The sequence below is a fragment of the Nothoprocta perdicaria genome, unplaced genomic scaffold (assembly GCF_003342845.1).
Source record: "Nothoprocta perdicaria isolate Ctin4 unplaced genomic scaffold, notPer1 scaffold_6, whole genome shotgun sequence".
Classification (NCBI taxonomy): Eukaryota; Metazoa; Chordata; class Aves; order Tinamiformes; family Tinamidae; genus Nothoprocta; species Nothoprocta perdicaria.
Window position 1 is genome coordinate 9,095,760 of NW_020455865.1, and position 25,514 is coordinate 9,121,273.

The 25,514-nt window shown below is 48.9% G+C and overlaps 1 protein-coding gene and 1 long non-coding RNA gene across 5 annotated transcripts in view; both read left to right on the forward strand.

Moving 5' to 3' along the window:
* The window catches only part of ZNF618 (zinc finger protein 618), a 118,202-nt gene extending 99,719 nt beyond the window's left edge, over nt 1–18,483 (forward strand). For 3 of the 4 annotated variants that reach the window (XM_026049520.1, XM_026049517.1, XM_026049518.1), the window contains 3 exons: nt 10,368–10,445; nt 15,150–15,251; nt 16,324–18,483. In XM_026049520.1, the coding sequence (XP_025905305.1) occupies nt 10,368–10,445; nt 15,150–15,251; nt 16,324–17,837 (1,694 nt within the window). In that variant the 3' untranslated portion in view covers nt 17,838–18,483. The remainder of the gene's footprint in view (nt 1–10,367; nt 10,446–15,149; nt 15,252–16,323) is intronic. The other variant, XM_026049519.1, reaches the window with a different exon arrangement.
* Nucleotides 18,484–18,580: 97 nt separating this feature from the next.
* Nucleotides 18,581–25,483, forward strand: LOC112955900. Its single transcript, XR_003250959.1, has 2 exons — nt 18,581–21,539; nt 21,699–25,483. It is a non-coding gene; the product is annotated as an uncharacterized LOC112955900 (long non-coding RNA).
* Nucleotides 25,484–25,514: the final 31 nt, after the last annotated feature.

Genomic DNA, 25,514 nt, shown 5'->3' on the forward strand with positions numbered 1-25,514 from the left:
CAGTGTCCATCAGAACTTGCAAATTGCCTCACCGGGCTGCCCCTGGAGCACAGGCAGCCCACCCAAAGGTGCCTTGGAGCCATGTGAACCCTGTGGGTTTTCACTCCTGAGCTCAGGAGTTGTACGCAGTGATCTTGAGGGTCTTCCAACCATAATGATGCTCTGATGATTCTGAGCAAGGCCAGAAACGAATCACACGAACCAGTTGTGGAAGATGGAGCTGGCTCGTTGTGTCACCTGGCCTGTTCATTGTCTAAGTCTTAAAGCTGCTTTCAATAAAAAAAGCTGCCTCTGATCGTCATTCTGCTGAGTCTTGAGAAAAAAGTTAATTTCCTTCTTCCAATTTATAAGTAAAAATGTTTGTAAAAAATGAGAAGTGCCGATTCTCAATATGCAAAGCACCTAGGATCAGATTTTAGGTGTGTGCTTAGTGAGTTTTTCAGAAGCTGCTCTGTAAGCAGACAGTTCCCCATCTCACGTGCTATATTTCTTTTTCAGTGGTTCAGCTCTAAATGCAAAGCCTTTTTAAGAGTGTTTTTAACTTTCCTGTGTATGCAGCACACTTAACATAGTTATGTTTAGCCAATGGAAATGCGTTGTAGGATGTGCTCTATATGCATCTTGGCTACTGCTTACCATGCAGCTGCAATATGCCACTATTTGAAGCAGAAGGAACTGTCTCATTCTCCACTTAACACAGGAAAAAACAATATTAACCTGTGTAATCCCTTAAATAGGAAGTGTTTTGTGCTTGACAGCTGAGCAGAATGGACCTTTAGTTTATCACAAATGGCAAAAATGCATAGTGCAAATCAGCGTTAAACTCACGGTTTAAATGTTTTCTAAGGCCACACTGGGTGCCGATGGAAGCAGACACAGCTTGAGCCCCCTGTGCCACTTCCATTGCAGTGACAGCAGTTTAGTTCCTTACCGTGTCCTGATGCCAAGTCCCATAACGGGACCGAGATGAAAAGGTCAGGACGCTGAGCAGGAGTTGGTGCCTGGCTTTGAGGGCGAAGGAAACTACGTGTTGGGACTGTTACCCATGTGCTGGTTTGCTAATGGGCGTGAGCAGATGGATGTTCCTGCTGCAGAGTGAAAATGTTCCGGTTCTCCAGCTGCCAGGCAGCCAAAAAAGTAAGTTTTTACTGAAAATGCAGGAAATCATGGTCCACATAAAGGTGGAGGCAGCCAGGTGTGTTAGTCACACTGGGATCTCCTGCTGTTGACCGTACATCCTCTTACGGTCTTCCTCTGTAGTTCAGTGATTATATAGTCTGTCCGATTGGATTTCCTCTTGGGAAGATACGTGACTTTTGAGGTATAAACTTTGGTGATGAGTAAGTGTGACTCTAATGCTCAAGGCATTGATTATGTCAGCAGACCCAAGCCTGCTAATGGAGGAGTATGAGGAGTGAGGAAGGGAAAGTTCGTCCTTAGGGGAGCTCCCACGCAGCCTTAACTAAACTATCAGTGCTATAGGACAACCCAGTTATGTGTATATGGAACTGCACTTTTTTTAAGGACTTCTTTGCTCCATCGTATGAAAATGCCACACTGGGTCCACCAGGCACTCACTTGGGATCAAGCTTTCCTGGATGAACTCTTCATTTCTGGTACCATGTCTGTTTAAGCTCTTCCAGGCTTGTCTTGTTGAACAGATTATTTTTCCACAGTTAATAGTGGCTTTTGGTAAAATTCCTTGTGAGAGGGCATATGGAGTATGCTCTCCATAAGATGATCTTCCAGATGCAGACTCCACCAGCTGTAAATGGCTCTTGTGGTGCCTCAGCAGGTAATACAGATGTTTTAAGCAATCGGCAGCTTTCTGTGTCCTGCTTCCCCGCATAACTTTTGCCTTGGCACTGTCTGTCCGTGTCTGCCTAGCATCATCCTTGCTTTCTTGCCCGTTCATTAGCAGCTGGCCCTGCCAGCTCAGCCCTCTTTGGAAGCATTTAGGGCAAAGTCTCATCATGCTTGACCACAAAGTGCCTGTTTTCTGCCCAAACAAACCACGACAGGCTTGTCTGCCCTGACAGCCTCTTTCAGTTTGGAACTCTGCACCTGGGATCGTTCCATAAATGCGTGGAATTGATGGCTGAATGATAAGCAGTCATGGGTTCTTCCCCTGCCCCTGGGTTTGACGCTCAGGGATCTCCCTCGCGGCTGCAGGAAGCGGCGCGGGACAATCTGAGGTGCTGAGATTGGCCACTTCTGACCAGGGCACTAGGACCTGCAGTGCAAATAGCCCCTGAGCGTTGACCAAAGGCCAGCTGAGAGCCCAGGGCTTCCATTCCTTTTGGGCACATCTCAAAGATAAGACCATTTGCAGCAGTTCTCTGTGTTGATAGAAAATACGTATTCTCACCCTGAAGTAACATGTACTGCTTAGGAACACGTACCATTTCCATGGACACCTCATGCAGCGAGTCAACAACACCCTGGTTGCCTTGCAAGCCTCCCAGGCGCACAGGGAGTCGGCAGAAGGTGCACGACGGAGCTGGGAATTTGCGTCCAGGCTGCAGCTCGAGCCTTGGCGAAGGGCTCCTCCCGCGGCCCGCAGCGTTTCTCTTCCTGGCCCTCGCCACGTGACTGCTCCCGCTGCTCTAGCACAGCGGCTGTGTCAGAAAAACATCCTCCAGACGTTTGCAAATGGGAAGGAAAGAAGCACTTTCCCACTCGTGAGAAACTTAACCGAGATGCCGAGAGAAAATCCGCAGCTGGATGCTGAGTAATTTGCAGCAGATGGGCAGCCTCGTCCTGCCACTGTGAAACCTGGGAACAGAGTGAGCAGGAGGATGAGGGAGCGTGTGGGCAGAGCCGTGGAGCGGGCAGCAAGGGCTCTGCCACGCTCAGGACTGCAGCGTCATTCGTTTTTGCAGAGACCACAAATTCTCTGATTTCAAATCCCCTCCCGCTTTTACAAAGTGCAGTGGATGTCTGTGGCACGCAAAGGCGGCGACTGCCACCCTGAGCCTTGCTGGCTGCCCTGGCAGCATTTTCCGTGAAAAAAATGCTTTTCATTATGAGTTCAGATGACAAAGAATAAAATGCCTCACTTCTGTAGCCCCAGGTTCAGATTAAAAGGTGACAAAAACCCTTCAGGGTGTTTCAATGCTGTATATGACTGCTAACCCCCTTGGACTCGCAGCCTCTTGGGAGCTCAGTTTTGTGAACGATGCCAATAATACCTGTAATACCACGTTTTGAAGACTGGAAACCCGTGTTTGACTTGCCCTTGCATAAGCAAAAACTCGTTCTGGTGGCTGAACTCGCTGAACAGCTTCCCAAAGGTCAGTCCCTTTGGCCTAAGCCTGGCCATGAGAAACGGGAGCCCAGCGCATGGGCTAAGCAAAGGCACCGGAGCAGGTTCTTCATGGCCGAGGCAGGTGGTCCCCACTCAACGTCTGTTCATCTCCCTGATGTTTCTAGTAGGTGGAGCGTCCTCCCTTTTCTTCCTGTGCGTTTTGCTCCTGCTCGGCTCGTGTGTGTGTTTTGGGGGTGCTGCGTGTTCCGAGCGCACCTTCTATTGCTTGGCATGAACCAGCCCTGAGTGCCTGGATGCTCCGGGACGCTGTGCCCTGACAAGGAGAAGACACTTGTTCTTTTCCCATTTGCAAATCTGAAAAATGAGTTAGGATTTCGTTCAGAAGATGAATGCTCACATTGGAACAGAAGTCAAATTCAGTGCCAGCAAATCTGAGAACTGTGCATTTGGGCCTCCGTTTTTTGAAGGGTGCTCCATAGCACCTTTTACTGTCTGGGATTGGTGGGAATGACACAAGTTCTGCTTTCAAGAAAATTTCACAGTTTGGGTGCATGGTGGCACTTTCCAGGAGACTGCTGCTGCTTTGGGCTGTGTCTTTTCATGGGTTTGAGCCAGGGGTGTGGGAAGATAGAGTGCTCCTAGCTCATGGAAATGGGAGAAAGCCACAAGAGGCTTTCCCGACAGCGTTTCTGTGTTTGCTTTGCATCAGAATGTGGACAGAAGTGCTGAAATGTGGGTACTGTCTGTGGAGGAGCCCGACTGGGCCTGTGCCTCCCTGCACAGGCACTGAGTGTTCGTTGGCTGCTGGATTTAACTTGCACCCAGCAGCCTCGGGGCGTTTTCTGCTAAATGGCAGGACACTTTCTATTAAGAGCCCTTGACTCATGTTCACTCTTGGCCCTGAACTGAGTTCTGCTCTTTTTCGCTGGCTTAGATGTGGCAACATGCGTTAACGTGAGAATTAGGGTGATTTATTTAACCTCAGCACAAATGCTGCTTTTTGTTTTTTTCTCCTCAGTCTTGGCTCACGCAGCCTGCTGTCTTCCTCTGGAGCATTGTTCACTGCAGATACATAGACCAAGAGCACTCATAAAACTGTCAAATAAGAGCCCCAGGGAAAAGGTGCTTTAAGCTGTGCAACTGCCTGCGAGTGGTAGCTCCATGTGGCTCCAGAGATCCAAGGGGATTCAACAGCTGCTGCTGCTCTGAGGTTCTGCACTGGCTTTGGAGAGCACTTGGCCAATAACCAGGGTGACCCAAGCCTGGTTCAGAGCGGGGACGGGTGAGAACAGGGGGAAGGAGTAGTTTGGTGCTTCTCAGCCAGCATCCAGTGTATCCTCTGGATTTAGGAGAGGAAAGCCCTGCAGCACGGGGTAGGGGAGGGAAATGCCCTTGCCTGGGGGTGCTTCAGTGCCTGAGTTTCTAACTGAACTCCTGAGTTTGTTGGAAACACCCTGAGCTTGGTGGTCGCAGCCCCCTGGCACTGCTGACAGCTCAGAAATGAGAGTCAGACCCTGCTGAGGTGTGCTGACCGTGGAGCATCCCTTTCCTGCTGGAAGACAGCATGTGTTTGGGGTGATATTCTGCTCGTTCCAATTTTCCAAGCATTTTGCAATGGGAGCTCTAGGGAGTTAGGCTCCAGGCTCGGGGCAGTGGGACCCACCTGTGGGAGAGCAGCGTTGTCCCCTTGGGGAGGACTGTCGGAGAGCAGCAGGGCTCTGCCTGCCCTGCCTTGGGCTGCTCCCAGTCGTGTCCTGGCATAGCCCCACGCGGGGCTCTGGGTGATGACAGAGATCTCCAAGGTTGCTCCTGTTGGAACCGGGCGTCTCAAGCAGGTCCTGGGAGGTGGCAACGGGGGCCACGTAGGCGCCGGGCAGCTGCCGTGTTCCTCGTTGAGCACTGAGCACCTCCTCCGGTGGCGTGAGGACAGCCAGGGCCCACGCAGCATGTGCCATGCTGCAAACAGACTTTCTGCTGCCAAACTTGGGCTCCAAGCTTGATGTCTTGCAGAAAGCTCCCGAACACGCAGCAGGAACAGAGCCAAGGAGACAGCAGGGCTGGTGGGCCAGTCTGGGCTCTCTGAGGCTGCAGTTCATGATCTGCCTACTCTTTTGTGAACACTCGGAGCCTATTTCCCTTGTGCTTCTGCAAGTGTTTCCTGCTAATGTGAGGACGGGCAGAGCACGGAGGGCAGGAGATGCCCGGTGCCCGCAGAGGTGTCCGTGGGAGCGTGGGCAGCCCTGCGGTCTCGTGCTCTGCACCATCCCGAGCTGTGCTGGAATGCCGTGCTAGGGACTGGGTGTCATTGCAGCACCTCAGAGATGAGCAACACCCCCCGAGAGCAGGGCAGGGGGACACAGACCTGTGGCTGTGCCGAGTCGCGGCTGCCACCCTCTCACCTGGAGCTCCCTGGCTGGGGGCTGGCAGGTCCTGCCCAGCTCCAGCTTTTGGGGGAATTTTCATTGTTTTTTTAGCCCTAGCACCGATGACGGTAGTCAGGTCTGAGTGCAGCAGCCCCGTGAGGATGCTGCGAGTTACGGTGCAGCTGGGATTGGGGCCGGGTGCGGAGGGGCGGCTCAGGCGCAGCCTTTCCGGGTAGGGTTTCCTGAACTCCCTTTGCGGGACAAGCCCCTTGGGCCCAGGCTGGTGCCGTCCTGGTGTATCCTCCCGCTCTGCCATCCCGCTCTGCCCTCCCGGCACGCACAGTTTGGGAGGCGGAGAGGGGAGGCTGCCCGGCGCTGCTGGGGAGGTGGCCAGAGCTTGTTCCCCTGGGTGCCTGCGTGCCCTGGGTGCTGTGTGCCCTCGGTGTCACCCAGCACCCTAGAGGAGCCCGGGGCAGCTCCTGGGGGCTGTTCTTAGCACTGTGCCGCAGCCTGTCTGCTGGGCAAGGCGAGGGCACAGCTGGAGCACAGCTGGCAGCACATGCTTACAGAAGCTGCCCGCTGCCTGTGGGAATGGGAATGGAGCGGGCAGCGGGGAACTGCAGGAGGAGGAGGAACACCCCGGGCTCGTGCCAAGGGACCCGGCTGGGAGGGTGGCAGCACCTGGCGTGGGTAAAAGGCCCCTGGCTCCAGGATGGATCCAGGAGCCTGTCTGAGCACATCAGGGCAGTGGCTGCCCTTTCATCTCCCGTTCAAAGGGGAGGCTGTTGTTTCTGCCACAGCGCGTGGCCCTCTCAGATGGAGATGTGAATGCTTAACTTAGCCAATTTGAAGGGTTATTACAGAGGAGAGAACTGATTACAGCTCTACTGCTGCAATTGGAGAACTGACATTTCTTCCCTCATATGTTTTAACTAACATTTATTGTAAGAGCAATGGTGGGGCAGGAGAAGCCCACGAACGAGCAGATCAGAAAAGCCATGGCACATTGAAAAGAAACGTCCTGCGAGGAGGAGGAGGAGGAGGAGGAGGAGGAGGAGGAGGAAGAGGAGGAGGAGCAGGAGCAGGAGGAGGAGGAGCGCTGCTCTGCGCAAGCTGGGCTCAGCGCTGCCCAGGACGGCGTCAGGGCGCCCTACAAGCAGGGCAGCATGTGCACACGTTGCCTGCGCCTCAAAACACCCTTTTTTGCCCAAGCATTTTATTCCGTTGCCTAGGAGAGAGATTGGCTTAAATCTCTCCAGAGAGCGCGTTGGTCTTAAGCAGGCTGAGCCTGGACTGCTGCCCTGGGGGGGAATCTGTGGGCACCTGGCTGAGTTCAAACCACTTGCTGGAGAACGGACCTTGGGATGCTGTAAAACTGAGGCAGAGCGAGGAGGAGGAGAGCTGCGAGTCCCTCGGGAGGAGAGGAGAGCAGAGGCCCCGCAGCGCACGGAAGGGGCTACGCTCCAAGGGGGAGAAGTTTTGAGAACATTTCTTGTCAAAGAGGTTTCCGGTTACTTCCACCTGTGAGTCACAAGCAGAAATCGAATGGAGGGAGGATTTGCTTGCTGGGGGTGCAAGCCTCATGGAGCAGTTCTCCTCCAGTTGTGCCTGACTTCCAATGCAGAGCTCCCCTTCTTCCTCTCCACCTTCCAGACCCATCTTCCTCCTCCTTCTAGCTCTGGCTGCCTCCCTTTCCAACTTGGCCTAACTATTCCTAGCTCTCTGCAGTGGGGAGCATGAGGGAGTAGAGGTTGGAATCTGAAAGGTGTGAGGGTCAAGAAAGCCATGGGGAATAAAGTTAGTTCATTCTCAAAAAGACTCTGCCCCAAGCATTGCTTTTGATTTGTTTGATGAATTTAAATATTACCCTGATTTTAACCTAACTTATTTTATTTTTGTGGCAAACCATAGACTTTGAATATTTGTCGTGGAAATATTGGGAGCAAATATTTAGGAAATGTTGAAGCTTCTTTGGAATGAGAAATTAGCTTTCAAGTGCACTTTTCGCTTGAGATTTTTTGCATGTTTCCATAGCCAAGCAGAAGAGGAACTTTCAGAAATAGGTTGAAAATTCACAGGCTTCTTCTGAAAAGACTCCTCATAAGAGACCTTCTACGGGAGCACACACGGGATGTCATAGCGGCACAGGGAAGAGTTTCATAGAGGCAAAGGGCTGTGGAAGCCATGGTGGTCCCAACGTGATGGATGGAGATGCAGAGAGCCCTGCAGAGATGGATGAAAAGGAGTGCAGGGGAGACAGGCAAGGAGAGAGGCTCAAAGGAAGGAGGGAGGGCTTTATGACAGCAGAATAGCTGCAAAGAAAACTGGAGGAGGATGAAGCAGCTCGGTGAGACAGAATGTACTCAGAGGGAACAGCGAGGACATTTTTTCCTCTTCTGTTTTACTATAAATGTGAGAAAAACACCACGTGGAGACTGTTGGATGTGTGTGAGTGATTGCACTTCCCGGAGGAATGTCCTCTAAGTGTGGCTGGATGAGGGTTGTGCGGGTGGCTTCTTGGAAATGTGTGTTTAGGAGAATCACGGGGCTTGTGTGCGTGTCTGGGAGGAGAGAGGAGCATCCTTGGACACTAGCAGTGAAGGATACAGTGCTGGGTCCTTCCTGCTGTGCCCCCGTTGGCGTTAAATGGCACACTGGGAGCTGGAGGTGCCCAGGGAGCCGGGCTGCCCATGGGCACTGCAGGGACTGGTACCCCGAAACAGCCCTGGCTGCGAGCACCGGGCATGTCAGGCTTCGGCAGCTCTTTGGAGGGGCCTTCCTCAGGGTCCATGAATCAAAGGCTCATTTTGACACTGAACGGGTTTTATCTCACTTGGTTTGAGCCCTCTTCATCCAAATGAGCAGTCTAGACTCCCTTCGTATAACAGCAGTGAGAAATGAGTGTGTCTGTAACACTTGCTGTAGTGAAATACTTGCTAAAAGTGGTGATTTCCACCTCTTTGGGGTCTGTTCCTTTCCGGTAATTACAGAAGGAGTCTAAACAATAAAATAACAACTGTATTCAGTCTTGCTCTGAACAGAGCAGGAATCTTGTCTCTTACAGCATTTTACCACCACTTTTTCCCTACTGATGATTTCAACAAAAATAACCAGTCCAGATGCTCATCCCTCCCCTCCTGAAATCCCTGCAGCCACCAAATCTCTTGCTTTTCTCTAGGGCCTCAGTTCCCTATTACGGCATTTCCAGTTTTCGTCACCAGAACCAACATGTAACAGTAGCCTCACGAGAGAGTAATTTAAGTTAATTAAAGCATTGAACAGAGCCCCTTCGGTTGGAATTGGGGTCATCATTTCCAAGAGCTGTAGATTTTAGGGGAAAGTCACAGCAAAGTGTCTGACCTTATGGTATATAAGTACATCTTAGGGGGGCTATTCTAGCGCTATTTATGTTTTTCCCCTCAATTTCCTGTGGCCATCTGATAAATTCTGCTCTTTGCTTGCTGCTGCTGACATCTCATAGGTTACAGCAGTCAGGCTTGTGCTTTCCTGTGTTTTGGCTCTTGCACGCTGGGTACTTGCACTTTTGCATATGAACAATAGATTTCGTATGTTTCTTTGATACAGAATTTACACTTTTCCCCTTAAAACATAAATACAGATTTCTGGTATACTGTAGCATCAAGAATTGCTCTGTGTGTGCTGGGCCTTTCCGTGTAAAATGGCTTATGTGCCGTATGCCCACCTTTGTCCCCTGCGCTCCTGCAAAGCCGGGGGCACCCACACGCGGTGGCAGCGTGCTGGCATCCCTGCAGGGAACGGAGGAGGCTCCAGTGTCCAGGTGTCCCTGCACAGCATCTGGTGCCAGCCAAAACCCTCGGCTCCGGCCGTTCAAACCGAGCAGACACAAACTATGAGGTCGATAGTGGGAGAACAAAAAAAAAAAAGAAAAGGTTTTTCAGTCTACTCAGCACACGAGATCTAAGCGTGTCGTGCGGCTTCCACGGGAGTCGTACAGCAGCCCTTCCATGGCTGCCGCTCGTCTGTTCGGCTCTGGCAACGCGGCTCTCCTGCTCTGCTCTTGGCCCCGTGGCACAGCTCTGGTTTCTGTGCTTCTTTGCTTACCCAGGAAAGCTGCTAATGCCAAGCCCAGCAGCGCTCACCTGCCCCAGCACTCGGTGACAGCCACAGAAAGGTCACCGACCTCCCCACAGGACACATCTTTGTGTGCTTTCTCCTGCTTTCTCCTGCTTTCCAAGCGAAAGGGCTTTTCACAGCCCGGTGCTCCCTGTCTTACACCAGAGGCTGAGACTTGACAGAACTGGATATAAAATGAACTCCCGTTACTTTGTGTTGAGGCTTAAAGAGAACAGGAATGTGCTTAAAGCACCTGCAGCAGGCAGGGCCAGCACACCCTGCCGCTGCTCAGCTCGTGGCCTCTCGAGTCGGGAGTTGACTGCAGTCCCACTCGTAGAGATGCACCTGCAGGTGCTTCACCTTAGCGTGTGGGCATCTAAGACCCGCTCAGGGGAGCCACGTGAAGCACGTGCCTACGTGCCTGACCGAGCTCAGGGAGCGACACGAGCCCCAGCACCTCCCCGGGCCCAGCCTGAACCCCAGCAGGGCTCTAAGAACACGCTGCAAAGTGCCCACGTTGGCCAAGGTGCCATGGCCCGGCCCTGACACACCGCACAGCTGCTGTACAAACTCAGGTCTGCACATGTGCTGCTTCCCTGCATACTCTGTGTAATTCTTCTGAACTGATTTCTCCCAAACAGAACCTTACACCTGTGGAGCTTGTGGAATCCAGTTCCAGTTTTATAACAATCTCCTGGAGCACATGCAGTCCCACGCAGGTAAGCTGGGCACTTGGACTCGCTTAGAGCGGAGAATTAAATTCTGCGCTGCTGCCTGACGTTGACCCCGTTGTGTGTCAATAGAGCTTCCCGTGCTCACGGTTTCCCCAAGCCCCAGTAATTTCACCTGCAGGAAAAAAGGAGGAAAGATGCTCAAAGCCTGGAGCACTGGAGCACTGCAGTGGCTGCGGTGGTGCAAGGCTCAGAGTGTGCCATATATTTTATTCCTTTGCATAGAAAGAGCAGAAAAACATGTGCCACGCTAGCATGGAGCACGTCAAACTACCCTTTGGCCCAAGGTACCACTCCTTTCATAAGTATTCATGGATCACTCACTTTGACAGCAAATACTATCCCTCCCCCTGCAGAAAGGATAGTTCTCATAGAGGCAAAGAGAGCAAAACAGCCTTGCAGGGCAGCAGAGCCTTTGCCCACACAAGTCTCCTCTTGTGCTTGTGTTTCTTCAAGATCTGCAAAGGATTGAAGTGTTCTTGAAAAAAAAATGGGTGCAATTTCCGCAGTTGTGTTCCTTTCATTCTAATCACTCCACAAAATAGTACTCTGAGGAATAACAATTATTTTGTTCCTAATCCATCTCTTGTTTTCTATCTGAATATATAAGAGAAGATTTTTAGATTTCAAAACAAAAGCTGTTTCAAACTCAGCATTCAGAATATTCAAAAATGTCAAAACAGGCTCTTTGGCATTTTAATAGAATTATCTGTTTTTTTCTCTTGAATGACAACTAAAGTAAATTGAGGCAGATTTAGAAATTATTTCAGCTTTGACAGGCTGGTATTCCACAACAGACAGAGGCTCTGCTAAGGGGTGTATTCAGTGCTTGCATTTACATTCACTTTATCAGTAGGCCCTGAGTAATGTGGCAAGGAAGGACAAGTGGCTCCAGAAAAAGCGTATTTTCAGTTCCGTGATAGTGAATTAATAGCAGTTCATGTTTTGTTTCCTGCTCTATTTTTAGTCCTAGTTTTTATGAAAGTGTTGCTCGAGTTCTTCTTCTGCAAAGATGGTTCCTCGAGTGGAGTCCTCATTGGTCACAGCGCAAGTTTCATGTCTCATTAGGCAGCTGCTTTATTTGTCATCTTCCTAATATTAGGGATGGACACTTAGAAGGGTTTGTTATAAAACACTGTGGGCTGATCTTTGGGGACTTTACATTATATTAGAGTGTAAGCTGGTTAACGTGGAATAAATTGACTTTATGCACATGGAGGAGCAATGAAGTTCGCGCCAGGACGGCGGCGGCACGAGCCTGTGCTCGCGGGTCTGGCCCTGCCTTCTGTTGGAGGCAGCCTCTGCGTGCCGCCCAGCTGTGTCATGGCCCCCCGTCCCTTATTCTGGCTTCCAGTAAAGAAATGCAACGTTTTTAGTTTCTGCTCTTCAGTGACGTTGTTGAGAAGAGGAGCTGTAAAGATGGAACCAAAGCCAAGGGTGTCAAAGGCAGTTCAGTGGCAGGCTGTGAGCTGCTGAGAAGTGTAGGCTGCTGCTGACTGCAGCTTCCTCCTTCTCTGCTTTACAAGTGACCCAGGGCCTCCAGGCCCGTTCGCCTCGGTTACACCAAGGACAAGGAGCAGGTCTGGAGGAAGCAGGTATGTGTCGTGGGTAGCATTAGCAGACATGCACGTAAATCACGGAGTCATCCCGTCTCCCCTGCCCAGGGTTATTCTGCTTGAGCTGTATCTTCTCACCTCTCCCTGCTCTGTTGGTGAATCACTGTGTTCTCCTGAGCTGCTTCCCTCAGTGTCTCACTGGTACAATGACAATGAACACGTCCGTATCTTCCTTGAAGGTCTCCAGCCCATGAGCCAAAGCAACCCAGGTGGATAAGCAGCCTCTCCTTTCCTGTGCGGGGTGCTTGCCTGTATGCTGTGCTCAGGCCTCTTGGTCCAAGCGAAATGCCAATTTTCCCCAAAATCCAGGTTGCTCCATGTGAGCTCTGCCATATTTATTTTCCAGGTCTTGTTGGGTGAGGGAAAGACACAACCATGAGGCAGAAGAACCGCAGACAGCTTTGGTGGGTGTCTGGTTCTGGAAATCATGCTTGATCAAAGCAGCCTGATTAAGCAACCTTTTAGCCTGGTAGCACTTGGGGATTTGGCTATCCAAGAAGTCGGTGTTGAGCATCAGCGCAGCGCCGCTCTGGTCTGCGGGACAGGAGCTCAGCAGAGCCGGGGCAGGGCTCCCCGCCGGCGCAGCAGCGTTTGCACAAGGACATTTGCCCACACTCAGGAAATGTCTCACACCTCTCAGCTACTGCGTTCAGAAACCCAGTTCGGCTCAAGCATAGTTGGGGCAAATGGTTCATGTTTGCCAGCTGAAAGTAATATTGGACTGAGCCCTTCTCAGAAGTGACTAAGGGCAGGGAATGCCCTGCTGGCTTGCAGGAGCAAGAGCAGGGACGTACTGGCACTTTTGTCACACAGAGGGCTAAATCTGGAGGCTGAAAGATAATAAGGGGAAATTATAGCTCCATAAAGCAGCTACACAATGAGAAGAAGCAATTAGAATGTAAATTGGAAGCTGAAAGGCAGAAATAGAACATCAGAATACAAAGCAAAAGAATTTGTTCTGTAATTATGCTGTACAGTATACAACTTCAACTCCCTTTAAGGTACTTTGTTCAGGTCGAATGCTACCATATAGTGCCTTGCCTGCAAGCCAGAGCTAAAAGAATAGAAGGACAACTAAGGATGAGCCTGGATTAAAGGACTGGAGGCATGAAGAGAAATTAAAGACGCCTGTATAGTTCTCGGAACTGTATAGTTCACAGGCTGCCTGATAAGACTGAAGTACACAAATGTCATTAATGCCATATAGAATGCTAACAGATATTTGCACGTAGTTAATCCCCTATTATTGTGAAACAGATAAAGTGTTGGGGGGGAGGAAAAACTGAGGGTGTCTCCCACCGTTCCCCCCTACCAAGATAAGGAAGCCTTCATGTTGTTAGGCCTGAACCTAAGTGAACTGCTGTAAGTGAACAGATGTAGTGGGCAGCTTGCTGCTTTGCCTGCCTGCAGATGTTGGAGTTGAGGCCACTTGTGGCATAAGCTGTAGAGCAAATGCTGGGGGAAAACAGATGTGCTGTATTTGCTGTCATGCACTGGAGCTGGTCCCTTTCCTTTCAAACCCCACACTGACTGCAGTCCTGAGCATGGTAGTCCTCCCCAAACAACCACCACCTCCCTGTACCCTGGGTTGCCTGGGCACGTTCAGTCCTCTGGGCAGTGCCAGGATCTTCCCTGGTTGGCCTCTGGCTCTGTGTTTTCCTGTGTTTCTGGTCTTGATTTGCCACTGTTCTTCAGCTGGATTTGAGAACATCCCAACAGCTAGAATGGAGAGCAGCTGACGTTTGAGAGGACTTGTTTGTGTGGAAGAGAGCAATGAAGTTTCTTCATGTCATTGCTTGTCCCTGGACTCTTGCCGGTCTCTCCCTGGTAATTGCCATGGGCAAAGAGAAGTGACTTTGCCCTCTCCTGCTCATCCTAATGCCCACTGCTCTGCCCCCTTGAGTGCCAGGGCAGGATTCATTTGACTGAATGTTGACTGTAGATGTTGCCACCTGAGCTAGTCACTTTGGACTCCCTTCTTAATCAATGGAGAGGAGATCACTGTTTCCAGGTGAGTTCAGAGTATGAGGGGCTAGATGAAAGACTCACGCTCTGTTTGGCACCACTGAGTGTAAAAGGAGTCACAAGGGACCATCTTGAGGAGAGGTGCCTCCTACGGAGATGTCCAAAATTAGGTGAGATGAGCCCAGCTGTGAAGAAATTGTTTTGTCTTCCTTGTTTTTAATTTCATCCCTCTGCTCAGCCTTGTCATCTCTTATTATTTCTCCTTCTTCCATCTCTCTTCATTGTACACTTTATTGTTGCTTCCCAGCCTATTTCTTAGCCTATTTCATCTTGTAGTGAAGCATGCTCAGAACTGGCAAACTTCACCAGGGTGGGGGCAAAGCTCTTGGGACCAGACGAAGAAAAGATGTGAATAAAACAAAAAACCTACTGATCTTGACCTGAAAAATCCCGTAAGGCTGGCAGACAAAGTGCTTAGCCACCACATACAAGGAATGTGGAGCACGAACACAAAGACCAGCAAGGGAGTTGCTATGTTTGCAGCCTTAAGGAGGAACAGGTTTGGATTCGTTTCCCCTAAAAATGTTTTTTTTGTTTGTTTGTTTCCAGTCTGAGGCGGAAGTGGACAAGCTGAGAGGGGACGGGACCTCTCACCACAGTGGGAAGTTTTTGAGGGGGCTAAATCCAGCTTAGAAACTGAAGTAGTTGCACTGAAGAAAAGGGAATTCAGCTGCGGTGCAGAGAGTCAGGAGGGCAAAAACAGAAGGATGGAAGTGTTGCATTTGCTTTCATTTCTGAAGCCAGCAAATGGCACAAGACAGGCTGCAGAAGCAACATTGTGATTTATTCCTCCTCGTGATCAGTGACACTGATGCCTGAAAAAAGTCTCTGTCAGTTGAGGTGCACTTTGGGAGGCGAGGGGGTTTTCAAGGTTCTAATTGTGTTGTGTTATCTCACTGAAACTACTTCACAACTTAAGAGAGCAGAGTAGATTGATATCGTGAAGGGAAATGAGTGTAAATGCTAAGCTGATGGATATTGTTTCCCCTTCTTTGTGCTTTAAGCATTAGTATCTTGTGCTTCTAACACGTCCCTGTCTCTTGTCCCACAGCTGACAATGAAAACAATATTGCCTCTAGCCAGCCCAGATCACCTCTAGCTGTTGTTGAAGAAAAGTGGAAACCACAGCTCCAAAGAAACAACGCCAATAATAGTATGTAATGCTGTTTGCTCTTCTGTTCCGGGCTTACCTGTCAGCCTTGAAGCAGTGACTCGGGCATTGTATAGTGTCTTCACCTGACTGATGAAACCTGACTTGGTTTCTCTAGTCCATATGGTCCCGTATCTCTAGTCCATTTGGTGCCCTGCAAAGCAGAACACCTATTCCTCTTACAGAAATGCTGGGAACCCCTGGTTAAAGCCGACTTCTGATTTAAGATCAGCCTGGAGTTAAGAAATGACTCCATTTAGCACTGTGTGATATAGGCACAACGTGCTGCTTCATGGCCTGGCAGGCAATGTGTGGCTTTATCCCCAGCTTCTCCCCTGAACTTAGGTTTCCACACAGATAATATTAAAATAGAGACCCAAGCGAAGGCAGTTCCTAAGCCTGGAGCTAAGCAGCCAGCAGGGGAGAAAGGTGATAAGAAAACATGGTGTTTTGTGTGACCAAAAATGATATTCATTCATTCAAATCAGTGACAAAAACTGAGATCATTGGTTGACAGAGGAAGACTTTGGAAGTAGTGCTTGAACACCATTCAAGTTGGTGGAGGAATCAACTCCTGCAAAAAGAACTGGTCAAAACCAAGGCCTAACTTAGAAAAAGCAGGAGGGAGTTCAGCCTTCCAGCTGGGCTGGGTACATGAGTAGAACTGTGACTACAGCAGGCATGATTAGCAAGCAGCTCACATGTGTTGAGCTTACCTAGGCAGTTCCTAAATGAACAACACAAAGATGCTGCTGGCGAGGCGCTGAATTCTGAATAGGTGTGAGCTCTGTTTCAGTTCCCGTGCCAGGAGAAGCATACAAATAAGTTCCTTGTCCTCTAAGCAAGGACAAAACCTATCCCTGAAAGTGCCTCCATCCAGAAACACTTTAGGAAAGAAGTCCAGGTTGGAATTGCCTCTTTCATCATCTGGGCATGTTCTGCCTGCCGGGTGGTGTAGACCACTGGATCTCCTGAGGTCCGTCTCAGAATTGTGTGACTTGCTCCCTGCTTCCTCCTGGTGCAGAGGAGCAATTCTCACCTGGTGCTTTCTCTCCCTCCTTGTCTTTTGCTGCAGCATCCGCGAGTGGTTCGGTGGGCAACAGCGCGATCCCGGAGAAGGAGCGGCAGAACATTGCCGAGAGGCTCCTGAGGGTGATGTGCACCGACCTGGGGGCGCTGAGCGTGGTGAGCGGCAAGGAGTTCATCAAGCTAGCCCAGACCCTGGTGGACAGCGGAGCTCGCTACGGGGCCTTCTCAGTCACCGAGATCCTGGGCAATTTCAACACGCTGGCTCTGAAGCACCTGCCGCGGATGTACAACCAGGTGAAGGTGAAAGTCACCTGCGCCCTGGGCAGCAACGCCTGCCTTGGCATAGGTGTCACTTGCCACTCGCAGAGCATCGGTCCCGATTCCTGCTACATCTTGACAGCTTATCAGGTGGAAGGCAACCACATCAAGAGCTACGTGCTGGGAATTAAAGGTGTGGACATGCGAGATAACGGTGATTTTATCCACCACTGGGTTCAGAACGTGCTCTCAGAGTTTGTGATGTCGGAGATCAGGACGGTGTACGTCACAGACTGCAAAGTCAATTCCTCTGCGTTCTCCAAGGCTGGCATGTGCTTGCGGTGTTCGGCCTGTGCCTTGAACTCGGTAGTGCAGAGTGTGCTGAATAAGCGAACACTACAGGCTCGCAATATGCACGAAGTGATCGAGCTCCTGAATGTCTGTGAAGACTTGGCAGGATCCACGGGCCTCTCGAAGGAGACCTTTGGCTCCCTGGAAGAGACCTCACCCCCACCCTGCTGGAACTCAGTGACCGACTCCCTCTTGCTCGTCCATGAGCGCTACGAGCAGATCTGTGAGTTTTACAGCAGGGCCAAGAAGATGAATCTCATCCAAAACCTGAACAAGCACCTGCTCAGCAACCTTGCAGCCATTTTGGCTCCGGTGAAGCAGGCAGTGATTGAATTGAGCAACGAGAGCCGGCCCACCTTGCAGCTGGTCCTGCCCACCTACGTCAAACTGGAGAAACTGTTCACTTCCAAAGCCAATGACGCTGGCGTAGTCAGCAAACTCTGCCACCTCTTCTTGGAAGCGCTGAAGGAGAACTTCAAAGTTCACTCAGCCCACAAGGTAGCCATGATCTTAGACCCCCAGCAGAAGCTGCGGCCCGTCCCACCGTACCAGCATGAAGAGATAATTGGCAAGGTCTGTGAGTTGATCAATGAGGTGAAAGAGTCCTGGGCAGAAGAAACAGAATTTGAACCTTCAACCAAGAAAGCGCGGGCAGCAGGGGAAGCCACAGCAGCTCAGGAAGAGGATTGGTTTGGGAAAAATGAAGTCTATGATTATTTGCAAGAACCTCTCTTCCAGACCACCCCTGACCTGTTTCAGTACTGGTCGTGTGTTACCCAAAAGCATACAAAACTAGCCAAGCTAGCCTTTTGGCTCTTAGCAGTGCCTGCTGTTGGTGCCAGAAGTGAATGTGTAAATATGTGTGAGCAGGCTCTCTTAATCAAAAGGAGACGGCTACTCAGTCCAGAAGACATGAACAAACTCATGTTTTTGAAGTCCAACATGCTTTAAGACTGTCTTTTAATTAAAACAAAACTTTAAAACACTGTTCCAAACAAAGAAAAAGAATTTTAAGTTCTAAACACTGTGGACCTCATTATGAATGCCCCTGGAAACCAAGTGCTTTTTTATATATATAAAAAAATATAAATATATATAAAATTAAGTTTGAAAGGAAAGCTGAGCACGTGAGAGAGACAGCCCTCTGCCAGGAACGTGCTCCTTTCCATAGATAGTGTGTGGACTTGACAGACTTTCTAATGTTTTCAAGTGGGCAGACCAATGGGAGGCTGATGTTCTAAAGTCTTCAGGCAGCTGAGATCTAAAGTGACTTGAAGTTTCTTTTGTTTCTCCTCCACCCCACCTTTTTCCTCTTGTTCCCTGGGCCATCTTGCCATGGATAATCAGACTACATTGAACAGACCAGTTCTGCACTGGACTTTGCTCCTTTGAATAACTGTACACCTTGAGGGCATTTGTCTTCAGCCTTCTTGACATACAGTGCATGTTATCAGGGCAGCTGTGTTTTATGAACACCAGTATCTTTAGAAATCAGGAAGGGAGACTTCAAGGATTTATTTTATTTTATTTTAATTCTCAGCTTTTTCATTTAAGGATTTTCCAGACAAGAGAAGTCACTCTTCTGTCTCCACTCCCAGTTTTGAGTTTAACATGCTAGCTGGAGTGATTACAAGTTTGATTTAAAATTACATGAAATGATTCATGGCAGAAAACATCTGCTACATTTCTTGGAATTTTTTAGCATAACTTCTTTTCTAAATTCCCAGTGTGAATTAGCTTGTCTGTGAATTCTGCACAACAGGGGTTCTCAAGCTTGTTCGTAGAGTAGCCCTTTTATGATTAAATACCATCTTTTGGGGAACCGCAGCAGTTGCTTGTGTGGAAGAGCTGCAAACCAGGCAAAGCGAGCAACAGTGGCAATACTGGTGTCTGCAGGCCGTCAGCGAGCGTGCTGGCGTCTGACAGCTGCTGCTGAGAACCCTTGTGCCTAAAATTTTTGGTAGCCTTCCCTGTACACACACTCGAAACAGCCTTCACATGGCCAAGGACAAACCAAGGTGTATGATTTTTCAGGGGAACAAAGATCATCAGCTTTGTGAAACTGGGGTTTGAAGGAAGCTTAAGAGAAGTGCATCAGCTCAAAGATCCTTTTGAATGTAAGTGCTCCCAATTGAGTGCAAAGAGTATTTTCCCATTTTATTTGGAATGGTTTCCTCTAGTAGCACGAATGTCTTTTTAATACCTATAGTGCATTACACTACTTGTTATGTTGTTGAATCGTTCTGGCTAGGAAGGCCACAGGCCCGTCAACATTCGCATGTACTGGCTCACCCCAAATGCAATTAGAGATCCTCATAAAGCAAAAACATCTCAGTTGCTCTGCTGCCAGCCAGGGCCAGCGCCCAGGTGTGCCCGCTGCCCGTGGGCACACTTCAGGGGGCTGCTGGGCCAGGTTTCTGCAGGCTCTCAGATTTGGTGCCTCTTGGACGATTCCCAACTTCTGGTGCCAAACTGTTGTTTTCTTCATCGCTGGGATTTGTATCCCAGAGGCAAATTGAGGCAAATTATTATTTTTGAAGTAATCTCTCCTTCTTCCAATAGTTTGCTCTGAAGTTGCAGTCGCAGAGGCAGCAGAGCCACGCTGGAGGTTCAGGAGGATGAACTGGACAGCAGCACGCTCGGCTCTCTCCAGGGAGACTGAAGCCCTGAACAGAGCAGGGGTGTTTTCTGATTGCTGACAACGCAGTAGTGAGACTGGGGGCCTTCTGCAGAGTGCTGCTGTTGAACAGACATTAAACCAAGGTCCCACCAGCCCGTTTCTGGTTGCAATAGAAGCTCCAAGTCTCGAGACAGGAGAAATGGCAAACGTGGTCAGCCAGCTCGCAGCCCTACCCACCCGGTAGTCTCAGGCTTTGTGTTCAGGTGCCTTGGTCCTCAAAGGCCCTGATAGCTCAAACAAGAACAAGATCCTGGAGATCTTCGCTAGACAGAGGTCAGTGAGGATTAGCTCTTCACAGCCAGTTGTCTTCTCCAGATGACTCTTGCCCTTTTTGGCCTGGGAGGCCAGAACTACTGTTAGCCAGAGTCCACATGCTGGGTTGGCAGCACCTCTCAGCCCTGGTAGTGGCATCAGGGCAAAACCAGTGGTCTCCTGTATTCCCCTTTTGGGGGGGTAGACATCCTAACCCATTTCTAAAAGACAGTCGCACCAGCCTGCTGCCAACTGCAGGAGTAACAGAACCTGAGGATGAGCTGCCAGCGGGGACGGGGGTCACGTGTAGGTCTGATTTCTCTGCTAGTGGCTTTCACAAACAGGCCTGTTTGGTGTAGAGCCATCCCTTCTTGCTGGTTTTATTTTCTCCCATACAAACGCTACCTGCTTGGCAAGCACAGCTGGACACACGGGTAACACGTCTCTTGGCACTTGCAGGGTGGGAGAAACTTGTAGCAACAGAAATTCTCAGACTACAGAGAGGAAGAAAAAATATCAGGCGAGAGTTTAGCTCATTTTAAAACATTTGTGCTATGCTGTAGGTCCCACTGAGTAGAAAGCAAGGGATGCTGCAGCAAGAAAACTTCACTGAAGGAGAAATCCAAAGCAAGAATAGCTTTTGAGGCTGTGGAACGTGTGCTGTGCTGCCCAGAAGATAGGCAGAGGTGGGGACAGGATCTGTAGCTTTCTTCTAATGACATGTTACATGCTTTTACCAGGCTAGCCTGAGACTCAAAGAGCCACTCACAAGCTCCTTGTCAGTCTGGCAGGACACCTTTGCATTCCTTTGTAAAGAAAGCTCCAAAGCTTATCATCATGCCCATATCTGCAAGGCATGAAGGATAGGGAAGTGGACAGTTAGAGCTAGCACAGCTTTTAAGTGCTAGAATTAAGGGTGAGGTCAGACTGCAGTGGTTTGTACAACCATTTAATGCCAGGTTGTACACAGCAGTGAGTTGGACCTTGGCTGCACAACCGAAGCATACAAACGGAGGCTGCCACCACCCTTAACTTCAGTCATGTCTCTTTCCTAGCTTACCACATGGTCTCGGCGTCAGATCTGGAGCTTTCTTGCTGTGATGAGCAAAGAGAGGGTCTGACTGGCCCTCTCCCCCATCCGAGTTACTGCCACCTCCAAGGCAGCATTGGTTCTGGTTGTGCTAGCACCAAGGTGGATATCAAGCAAATACGTAGCAATATCTGTTAGGCACAATTCTCCCAAAGACTTAGAAACTCAACTTAGCAGCTGAAAAGCAGAACAAAACCTAAACCTCTAAAATTGTGTATCCTGGAAAAACAGTGAGAAGAAAAGCTGGCTGGCCAGCCCCTTCTCCGTCTAGGCAATGGAAAAGTACATGGCGGTTCGTGAGACTACTTAAGGTCACAGGGTATTCTGCTCAAAAGTGCTTATCAGTACTCTGTCAGATCACAGGCTGACATGTGTCTGATGACGAGTGCCCCACGCTCAGTGTCCGTTCCAAGGACAGAAGCACATCGGGAGCACGTGAACCTGCTCCACATACAAAGTTTTTGCTCTTGTTTCTCCTTCCCTTTTCAGGGATCATATTTTCATTCAGGAAGTGCAGATACTGTAGCAAGGTCTGAATTTCAGAAACTCTTCATTTGGCTCGGCAGAAATTCTCTCTGTAGAGCAGCACGTGTAAGGAGAGCTACTCATCCTGTTTTGGAGGCAGGAAAGGGTAAGAGTTATCGTGAGATTCCGCTTCCTTTTAGCTGGGAAGAGAAGTCCTTCAAAGAGGGATCTCCCTGTGGTAGTTGCTGTTGGGAATTTACCTCCACTTGTTCTGTTTGATGTTTGAGAAAGGTGTTTGGGTGTATAAAATGTCTCTGTCCTCCAGGAATTCCTTTCTGCCTGCTGCTTGCTGCACAGCCAACCTTGCAGGCTCCTCTTTTCTGAGTTCACCGTTTGCTTGGAGAATGGTTCCAGTCTTCGGATGGGGAGCAAGCACCAGCAGAAGATGGACTGGTCACAGTGAAAGGCTGGCATGCCCTGTCTGAAGATCCTTGTTAGTTACAGAAAACTCAAGAAGTAGGAAACAAAGGTAGAGTTCTTCAAAATCAAAGGTTGTCTCTGTGGGAACATGAGACCCAGATGGTTAGTGGAGAAGAACATGGAACCCATATTTTTTTTCCCCTATGTCTCCTCTCTGTATCTCTAGTGGTCTGGCTTGCAAGATGGGCTTGGTGTCTTGGAACTGGTTAAGTTTCAGATAGAAGCAAACTTGTTTTTTGTCAAAGCATTTTCTGTTCTAGGAAAACTGATGTGGTTTGATATGTCTAGTGCAATCTAGAAAATTTTCTCTGAAAGCCTGCAATGGGTTAGGCTTTGCCTAACTCAGATGTCTATTAATTACCAGTTGAACCAATTTACCTTTGAGATAAGCATCCACATAAACCACCTGCACTGGTTTTGCTAGACTGTGCTGTCTGGGTGTTTTCAGAGGATGCTTTCAGAAGCAGCTCAGGGAATGAGGAACTTTTAAGTGAATTTTGCAAATGAATTTTGGGCAATTATGCTCAAAGCCCAAGAGCCGCTGAAAATAGAGCAGAGACAGTTCTGAAATTTTTGCTTGAGCTCTAAGCTGTGATATCTGAGCATTGTTACAGTATTCAGTGAGACGTCTCAGGTTGATTGGTTGTGTTTTTTTCTTTAACTACTTGCAATAACGTGGAAGATTTTGTGTGCATAGGAGCTGCTTCGTGTGCTTGCAGAGGCAGAGGAGTCTGTGTGGCCTTACCCAGTGTGAAGAACCCTTTCCACGCGCTGAACCCTGCACTCGGGGAGCCAGGAGGTGGTGTTGCACAGGAGCAGCATGAGCAAGACCTGGTGCTACTCAGAGAGTACTGAAAGGTTCATTTCTAGAAAGCACCAAGGTACTGGTAAATCAAAGGAACGTTAAAGAGCAGCCAAAAAGTTGCTGAAAGAGCAGTAGTTCTGTTTCCGATTGAGGCAGGACCTGTATCTCTAATTGAATCTCTGGCTAAAGGAGGAGGAGAGAAGCTACTGTGAGCATTCGGCACACACAGGAGAGAACGAGTTCCCTACAGAGTACTTGGGAATAATTGGATGACAGTGAACAAAAGACTCTAAAAACAGATTTTGGTACATCTTTTACTGGGGAGAAATCTGTTCTAGGAATCATCTGTTGTGGGAATGTTTTCTGAGCCCTGTCATTTAAAACCAGGCTGTGCAAATAACTGGAGCAGACTCTGTAAGGCTCAACACACTGCCTCAGAGCTTACCGAGAGACTGGATGTAGAGGTAGGGTTTAATTGCCCTGGTGGATGAGTCCAGTCCTGCTCCACAACCGATAGGTCCAGGATGGTCCGTAGAGCATCTTCCTCCACATCCTCTCATTGACCACCACCACCAAACCCTTCCTAGCACTTGATTTGTTCCTCAATCCGGTTTCACAATGGAAGGAGCTAGTTGACTGGCAGGAGTGATGTGACACCAGTTCGGAGAGCAGATGTCTTGTCCAACCTTGCACTGCCAAGGTGAAAGAAACTGGGGGTGGAGAAGAGTGCTGAATATTTTGCTGCTGCTGTTGCTGCTGTGCGTTTTCTGTGCTAGCCGGGATGCTGAGTCCTTGGGAAGCATCCCCGGAAGCACCCGGTGAAACTTAAGGTCCTTGGTCAGATGCTTTTGAAGATGTTGCCCTATAGCAATAAGAACTCCCCTTTTACGGTGCATGGGACGTGTCCACGTGCCACGGGCAGTCATCTTCCCTGGGGCTTGTGGGCATGTCACAGAACAAACCGGCAAATAATGAAATACAGGGAGATGAAAAAAGCACAGCTCCAGTTCGAATGCCTCTTTAGTACTGTGGGAGAGTTTGCTTATGCTAGGCCAGAAATGGTAAACCAATGAGAGTGTATTGCCCTAAAATTTAATTTCATATATTGAATGTTTGGAGGATTTCTCTTTTATTTGTTTGTTTGTTTGGCTGGCTGGTTAGTTGGGTTTTTACTACTCCTGTTAGAGTCCTTTGTTTTATAACTTGACAGCAGAGTTTTGCTCACTTAGACAACGGCGTATCCAGTAGACCCTCTAGGGCTAATGATCTGTAGGCAGCTGAGTTTGAATTTTTAGAGTAGCTTCTGAAATGAGCCACATAAATGGCTCGTTCGTGCACAACGTCAACCACTGACTGAAAGGATTTTCTTTCTTCCCGTTACTCCAGCATCAGTGACCACGCTCAGCGTGTCTTGGTGCCCGAGTGAGCAGCACAGCCTTAAGACAGGAATATTTCACAGTGGAATCGATGAGTACAGGCATGTCAAACCCTCGCTTTGTGCAACCAAAGTTCCTTAAAAATGACACTTCCAGCCTCATCAGCCTTGAATGTTCGTTTTCAGTCTTCTAGGAGTTCTTATGGTGGTCTCTACAATGCGTGTGGATAGGATGGTATTTTTTTTTCCCCAGGATGTTGAGGGTGGGAGCTGGGAGGGATTTTTTTTTTTAATTTTATTTTTCCTTGCTATCTATGGAGAAGGACCTTTCCGCTCTAGGAAGGAGGCATGTGTTCTGGAAGGAGCAACAGTCTTAGGAGCTGTTTTTCCAAAGTCCCTTTAACCTTTGGGGGACTTTAATTTTTTTGTTTAATTATTTCAAAGCAAAACCTGTAATGGATAAACGGAGACATTGGTGACAGGCGCCTGGCCAAGGCTGTAAGCCCCGGAGGACACACGTCGCCCAGGCCAGGAGCATTCCGGGCCGCTCCGTAGCTAGGAAGTGTCACGCCGCCAAATCCAGCCGTCAGGAAGCCCCCGTTTGCAGCCAGGCTGAAAAGAGAAGCTCTTCCTCGTCCGTACGTTCATTTTTTTTTGAGACCTCCGGTTGGGAGCTGAGTTCTTGTTGTTTCGTCAAGAAAACGCTGTTCTCCTTCCCCTCCTCGCCCCCCTCCCTCGGTAACTCTTGTGCGTTTCCTTACGTTCTGTAGCTGCAGATGTTCTAGGCAATACCACAGATGCACCTGCGTGTGTCTCTACCTGCGAGTGCAAGAATCTCATGTCATCTTAAAAAATACAAAAAAAATATACAAAAAATATACAAAAAAATATCTTTTTTAGGCCAGAGTTTTCTACAGGTATTAATGAATATTTTTCTTAATCCTTATAAGTTTTATGTGTTTAATATTTCTTAATACCGGTAGCATTAATTTATACTTTTGTAGCAACACGATATTTTTATAAACCGCCACCGCTGGCTTTGTCTTCATATTGGGGAAATGTGTGGGCAGCTGGCCCCGCACTGTACCATGTACTGTATTTAAAAGGTTATCTAATGTCACACTTGCTGTGTTAATAAACAAAACAAAACCTGTTTGAAGTCTCATGTATTGTTGGTGTGGATCGAATGACTCAATAGAGAGCAATATTGCACGGGGTTGAGTTGCTGATTTTCATTGTGATATATGAACGCTTGAGGCCAACTCAAGTTCTTCTGATTTTTTTTTTTTCTTTTTAGGATTTTTTGTTTTGTTTTTGTTTTGTTTTTTTACAGCTAATTAAATTCAGTGCTGTTTGAAACTTAGACTGACGTCAAATGAAAAGGATTATTAAAAAAAAAAAAAAAATCAAGGTGTTTAAATGTTGCTGTTTTTACAAGTCTGTTGCTGTCTGAATGGAAATATTCCACAAGAGAGAAGGAA